This window comes from Anoplophora glabripennis, unplaced genomic scaffold (assembly GCF_000390285.2).
Source record: "Anoplophora glabripennis isolate ALB-LARVAE unplaced genomic scaffold, Agla_2.0 scaffold559, whole genome shotgun sequence".
In the NCBI taxonomy this organism is placed as follows: Eukaryota; Metazoa; Arthropoda; class Insecta; order Coleoptera; family Cerambycidae; genus Anoplophora; species Anoplophora glabripennis.
Genome location: NW_019416643.1, coordinates 192,562 through 200,383, shown reverse-complemented (window position 1 = coordinate 200,383; position 7,822 = coordinate 192,562). Strand labels below are relative to the sequence as shown.

General features: G+C 34.4%; 1 protein-coding gene across 1 annotated transcript in view; it reads right to left on the bottom strand.

The window, feature by feature from the left end:
- LOC108911177 (collagen alpha-1(XI) chain-like) overlaps positions 1-7,822 on the bottom strand; it is a 56,481-nt gene that overhangs the window by 20,953 nt on the left and 27,706 nt on the right. Inside the window, exon 3 of the mRNA XM_018716044.1 lies at positions 978-1,205. Within this exon, the coding sequence (XP_018571560.1) occupies positions 978-1,205 (228 nt within the window). The remainder of the gene's footprint in view (positions 1-977; positions 1,206-7,822) is intronic.

Sequence of the window (7,822 nt, the reverse complement as noted above, 5' to 3'; positions counted from 1 at the left end):
AAAAAAATTAAACAATTATTATGTAAAAACTATCGAACCGAATTGGATGAAATTTGGTGTGATGATTCTATGTACTAAGAAGTTTAATTGGGAAAAGTATGAAGATCATAGGTATTATTCAAGTGTCTGAAAAAAATTGACAAATAAACTAGCATTTTTTGCAATTTTTTAAATGATTTTTCCGATTTTTGCAACAACAATAATTATTTTTTCGAATTGCAACTAACTCTATCTTGTTCAGAATTTAATTACAAAACTTTTTTTCCTCTTCCATTTTTGTCTAAAACGAATAGTTGCTAAGTTGTCGACGAGAAATCCAAGAAAAAAATGATTTTTTTGTTATTTTTTTATACTTTTTTGTAATAACAATTGAGCCCACGTTTTTTTTTTATTTGCTAGAAAAATTATCATTTCTGATGTTATTTAGAAGCCTTTAAAGCAAAAATCTCCGATCATATGTGTTTTACCCAAGTGCACTCTTTGTAAGACAGATACCGCCTGGACTAAAATGAAACGACAGATGTTTACATTAAAATTTGAATGAATATTAACTAGAGGATAGATATTATACAGTGAGTCATAATTAGGTGTCATGTCTGTACTGTGCCTGAAGATGGACACTTCGAACGTTTGCTATAGTTCTTTAATTCTAATATTGTTTATTTTCCGGTACTTTTTTAAATTTAATTTTTCAATAATTCAATATACACAATTTTATCAGCCCATATTGTTTTAAGACATCATTTTAATAGCGAGGTATTATTCGATTAATTGTTTGGTAAATCCATATTACTTTTTACTGAAGTATTTTACTGAAAATATGTTCTTTTTTTGTAGAAAAATCAAAGCTAAATCTAAAAAAAACAGATTATTTCCAATATTAGTCAGAGGCTAATTTATTTACACCTAATTATACCTCACCCTGTATACTAAATGAGCTTACTGTCAAATTTGTCCACCCTCTACGCGTACTTTACCTGGTGTGGGTCTGGCGACGGCAAGCAGCGAAAAATCCGTGGGAAAACCCCTTGGAAAGTAGTCTCGTGTGCTCAGGGAGACGCGGGCTTGGTCGCTCCACCGATATGCCCAGTCGGACCTGCCGGGCTCGCGTTCCTCGGTGTTGTTCCAACATCGGCCTAAAATTCTGATCACTCCTTGCGATTCAGAGTACAAATCGGCGCCTAGGACCAGATCCACGACGCCGTCTGTAACGATAGAGATGTCATTAATCAAAGGCGAAGTTATCTTTTCACAGGCGACAATCAAAATTATATACAGGGTGTCCCACTAAGGTCGGCGAGGTACGATATTAGAGAAAGTATAGGCCGTAGAGCTTCGAGAAAAAAAATTTTGATGAATAAATCGACCAAGGGAAATCGCTGGAAATAGTTTTCAAGTTGGTAGCCGGATTCATTGCGTATAACTTTTGTTAATGACATTTTGTTCTATCTCTGGACAGGAAGGGTGAGGGAAACCCCTAATGTCTGATCAAAAAAATGTATTTTTTTAAGGATTAGCTCATCAAAAGCCCACAGTGTTATACCTCGTTGGAAAGGTCTTTTCATGCTTTATCTCGTGGTGAATGCGTAATATCATTTACCTCAATATGGAAACCTATAGATGGCGTTATTTCAGAAGAATGCAGTTTTATGGATTTTTCTCAAAAATGATAAATGCAATGCTATAGTTTTCTTTACGTAAATGAATTCAACACGAAAAATTGACGAATATAGTATAAGTTTCAAATTTCTAACGAAAGTGTTTATTTATTGGCGCCGAACTACGAACTTGAAAATTATTTCCAGGGTTTTCTGTTGTTGATTTATTATTCGAATTTTATTCTCCGAAGTTCTAGGCCTTATACTTTCCTTAATATCGTACCTCGCCGACCTTAGTGTTTTTTATATACGGGGTGTTCCAATATTCCTTGTATATGGATCTACCGCAGTTTCCTGATATCAAAATAAATATAGCAAGAGAGTTGACGTTTTTTTCTGTTCGCAAATAACTTTGAAACGCCTTATAAGATTTTATGAAAATTTGGTACATTAATACTTTCATATACACTTAATGTCATAGTAAACGAAGTAATTGTGAAAAATACCCCCTCTTGGACTAATCTGCTCATAAATTTTGTCAGACGTCATATTATAGCTTCTATTTTTTTTACTTAAAGGTGAAGAATTCCTTATGTTCCCTCTTGTAAAACTTTTGAATTTGTAATAGTTTTGGATTAGATAATTTTTTTATTACATCGTTACTAATGCATTTTTTTTTCGATTGTCACCCACCTATCAATGAAAATACAATATAAAACTACTGTTTAAAAAAGTTATCTATAAATATTGCAAGGATTTTACAAATATACACCTAACCGTCGTTATTCATTTGTTAAAATTCCAATTTAACGGCGAACGTAATAAATTTTAAACAAACCTGATTTAATTATGTATTTCAGATAACGTTTTCAATCACAGATCCAATGGCGTAAAATATGTTTGTAGATGATTTTGTAGCCACGAACCGTATAGGTACGTAGTTATACAGGGTGTCCCAGCGAAACAGGTCGATTTTTGGTCAAAGGGGGACATGGTTTCAAATAAATTTCTTGTTACAGACTCTACCCCTCTAGGGAAGGGAGCAACCCCCCAAAAATCTTAATAATAGAGAACGAGAGATAAGTGACACATCGTTTGAAAGGTATTCTAATTCTCTACACGAACATGTTAATCCAAAAAACTAATTTTTACGGTCGAAGGAAGGCATTCATTCTCTTAAATCTATGAATGTACCTTGCAATAGTAATTTGCTTAGCAAATTCCATTTGTTTATTTGTGTTATCCTATTTAATGTTAATATGTACATATTAATTAGAATTTATATTTATATTTATTATTTCTTTCAATGACTTTGAAATACATACATGCAGCAGCTTTTTTTAACTACGATTGTATTTTTCTTAGATAGGCCTAAGTTAATCTTTGAACTCTCTTAGCATTTTACTTTTGAAAAAAAAATTTTCCTCTAATTATTCTTTGAAATTAGATTTAAGCAATCCTTCAAATTATATAATAATTTAATACTGAGCAAATTTAAAAAGTTTCCTATAAAATTTCTTTTCCGAAGTACTAAACAATGTCGTCGGTCAAGAGTAAGGCGACATTTGGAAAAGTTTTTCAAGGAAGAGAACTTTCCAAGGTTAAAGCGCAGAATGTAGAAAGTGTGGAATTTTAAAGGTCACAATGATTAAATGTGTATCGGGAAATTGATTTAACCGAATTCTGCTTTTGTTTTGAAAGCAAAAAAACATACTGCAACGCAAAGCTTTCTTTATTCAAATTAATTGCCTAGGTTTTGCTTTCCTGCTCTTATACCCACATGATTTTAAACATTATCTTATTTTATATACATTCAAGAAAAAATTAAATGAATAAGCATCTTTAGAAGATGCGCCACAGAAACTATGATACATAGGCCTCGAGTGGATTTTAAAAATTCCGAAAAAAATGCCAGTAGAACCACGAGCGGACATGCCCTTGCCTGTGAACGAACGTCCACCCAAGCCATCGACAGTCGAATACCCTACCGGACGAACCCAGGTGAAACCCTCTAAAACCAACTCATTGAATTCAAAAGCAAGTAAAATGCCCAATTGCGTTTTTGGACTCAAATTAAAGCGTGGACAATTATCCTGAAACCAGCTACAAGCATGTCGAAAGATCATAAGATTGGCAAATCCAAGGAACTAATTGAAATTCGCAACTAGCTGAACAGCCCATTCTTGTGATTCCACGACAATATCTTCATTACACTATTCACTATTTACGTCCACCTCCTGCGTCTGCCATCCCTACCTTTACATCCGAAGTATTTACCGATTTCCTGTACTTATGAATTATTTTAGTATCAACCAGTGATCCATTTTCAAAGAGTGGAAGCTATCGATGTGAACATGTGTTCTTAATTGGTTTTAACCGCATGCGATTGAATAATAATAAATGTCAATTATTCTCTTCATCATTTAATAATGTATTCACAATAATCGATCTGTGTAGACGTATGTACACGACCTATATAAAATTTTATTCATATAACTGTTGTTAGTACACATTTATACATAATGTTGTATAGTTGTTAATTCATTTTTAACAGCTTTGGGATAGTGTAATCCTAGTCTACGAGCCAATTTAGATATAGGGTGTTGATGAATACTCGTTGGTTATTTATAGGGCTTGTAGGAAACTCACTGTTTTCGGGTTATGATCAGAGACTTAGAAGCGGTGCTTATAATAGCGATTTATATGCATTATAAGTTTATTTCAATGTGAAATACTACCATAATTGCAGATTATGACATCACCAACTTCGATGTATCTGATGTGTCTGAATCATATTTCGGTATACTCGAAAATGTCGCGTATTTGGATTTTCTTTTCTTCAGACACGATAGGCGTCTCGTAAACCAGACTCTTCATGTGGCGTCATAAAAAAATCTATGGGAGTTAAGTCCAGTAAACCTGGCGGCTGCGCTACTAGTCTCGTGACTGGTCAAAAGGGTCACAGCCAACCACCAACAAAAACTAAGATGGTCACAAAAACATTTTTGGCGTACAAGTATTACTGACAAAAATTTTTAATTTTAACATTGAAATGGCTGCAGTTCTAAAACGGTGAGTTTCCGGATATAAGTTATTTTTTAAAAGTTGGTCAATTTTTTTTGGTAATATAATTTTTGTCCAAGTACATATTTTGAGAGAGCGAGAAATTTTATGTTTGAATACATGTTTAATTTATAAGGTCATGTTCAATGTTAATTGAAGGTCAACGGTTGTCTTTTGATAGTATACAGGGTGAGTCATTAATAATGGTACACAATTTCTAGTTAAGAAATTCAAAATCGTAAAATACAAAAAGTTAAGACATATTTTTACAATGATAGGACAGTATAACTAGCGCCCCCTAGACGTGACCTCAACGCTGTTATATTCGTATTTACCACCTCAAAAAACGTAAAACTACAAATTTTCAAAACAATCGGTCCATACATTCTTAAAATATAGCAAAAAACCAAAAATATTTTTTCAACTTTAACATCCTGTAGAACGAAATGGAGCAACAATTGATTAAGGCATGTCCGACTCAATCGCTATATTTTGACATTAGCAAACTGCTATTAAGCTGTGTACCATTATTAATGACTCACCCTGTATAAGGCGAGAAATTTTACGTTCATAGTCGTGGTTGTTATTTTTTATTTTCAAGGTCATGCGAAGGTCGAATACCCCTCTCGACCTTCTCAGGCTGGTATCTCGTCAGTATAACAAGATATCAGGAAAATAACCCCTATGGAAGGTGTTTGGGTCTTTGGGGATCACCAAGTGGTGACCTTGGACTTGCCCTTGAAAGCCATCTTGACAAAAATCACTGTTGAGATCTGTTTACATGATTTTGATGCCATAAAAATGGCAACTATAGACTTCTTATTCGAGAATTTGGTCCAGAATATGCTGGAAATGGTAACACTGCCCCTAAAGGGGAAGTATGATGATCCATCTTACGGTATTAAGAGGTATTACCAAAAAAACAAGAGTTAATTTTGAATAACCTTGAATATGGCTTTCAAGTTCAGATTTAAGATCACCAGATGGTGATTCCCAATGACCCAAGCAACTTTTGTTGGGGTAATTTTGCTTATATCTCGCTATCCTGACGAAATACCAACAAGAGAAATTCGAGAAGATGATGGGACCTTCATATGATCTTAAAAATGAAAAATTAACCTTCTTCTTTCATAATCCGGGGTCAGAAATTGTATTACCATCAAAAACCAAGAGTTGACCTTCAAATAACCTTGAACATGTACTTAAAAAATTCAGTTACATCCTATTTATTACTTAAATCATAAGTTCTAGTCTAGATTAACCAGTCTACCTAAAATGTCTTGAAAGATATTTGAAAAAAATGTGACATATTTTGTCTAATTTCAACATTCTGTATCTCGGAAGCCACTGGCTTTAGACTTCTTGTTCGTAAAAACTTTTTGATCTAAATAATCCAAGTAGCACGCTCCTGAAGTTACGACATGGGCTCAAAAGAACACCCGGTACAAAATAATATCTCTCCTGTCAGGTATTTTTTGTGATTTTTATTTTATTTTATTAATTTACTCGATGAAATTAGCACCCAGCAGGGAATTAAAACTTTCCCTCACGTTTAGCTTAATCGCCAGACGTACCTAAATAACCCCTGAAAATGAACTGGACGCGTGTAACAACACACCGCCTAAAAATCACCCGACATTTCCTCATTAAATCGACATAAAAAATGGTTTCGCGCGGTAAGCGACAGTGCGTATCCCCGTACAACATTACATCCCAATCAATAATGATATTCAATTAAATTCGGCGACGAATTTACCCCAGTGTAGCGCCCCGTCGAGGGGTGTTCGACCCCCGAGGTGAATCGAGAACATTGTTCGCTTCCCTATTGCGATATATCAGCAATTAACTGTAGTACCTCAGTTCTAAAACTTGTGGCGTACGCTTTTTGTTTTATATCACTTTATTATTAATTAATATACTCACCAAAATGTACGCCTCTGTGTTAAATTATGAACGTATTTCCAAAGTACTTGTAACTAATGATATTGCAAGAAACAACTACTCTTGCTTTCATAGTATCTACAGGTTAGTAGTTACTTTTCGCTAGTCGGTACAAAGCAATGCTTTGTGTTAACAGGCATTAAGCAGCAGAAAAAATATAACACATTTTATAGGTTCTACCTGACCCATAACGATTTAAAAAATATTGAAACAAGAGATTAGTTTACACATTCATTAAATTTCTATTGTAATCGGACGCAAAGTGCAGCAAATGCTGCCTGCGGATTTTTATTGCCCGAGAAGTCGAAAGTACGCTACGGACGAGCATATATAAAATTTCAAAGAATGGTGCCAGAACAAAAATGCTGGTATTTCTGAAATGTCACTGCTAGCATATCTCATGAAGAAGTCAAGAACTTTAAAGTCACAGGCGAGTTTGTGGAGTGAATACTCAATGATCAAGTCAACTATTTTCATAGAGGAGAACGTGGATATATCAAAATACTCCAAGCTGAGAGCATTTTTGAAACGTAAGAATGACGGTTATACACCTAAAAACGAACGTTTTTACAAGAGAACGATTTTCTCGTTCAGGCACCCGATAACACATATTTGCTAATGAAGGTAGTGACGGTCTTAGGCATTGCAGGAGCATGCTGTTCTGATGAGTTATGCAAACTTACTTTGGACAAAGTCAATTTCAAAAATTTCGATGACATTATTCTAGTTACAATTCCAGATTCTAAAAATGGTGTCACGTACGTTTACAATTACTTCTCGTCTGAGTTCTGTTTCTCACCTAGGAATTGTCAATAAATATATCAAGATTAGATTGGAAATTAAAACTGAAATTTCTCGCTTTTTTATGCGTTATTAAGCAGGTAGATGTTACAACGAACCAGTCGGCAAGAACACCCTTCCTATGATTCCAAATCAGATTGCACAGTTTTTGAAACTAGAACACCCTGAAACATATACAGACAATTAATTCCGAAGAACATCGGCAACGTTACTGGCTAATACAGGAGTTGATGTATTAGCAATCAAGAGACATGGTGGGTGGAAATCAGGCACAATTGCAGAAAGTTATGTTGCTGACAGTTTAAGTAACAAAAATGAAATAGCCAACAGAATTCTGTACAATGACACTTCCAACTCCAGGTTCTAGTAGTACGTCGCATCAGGCTGTTTTAATGGATCAGTCAGATAATATTGAGCCT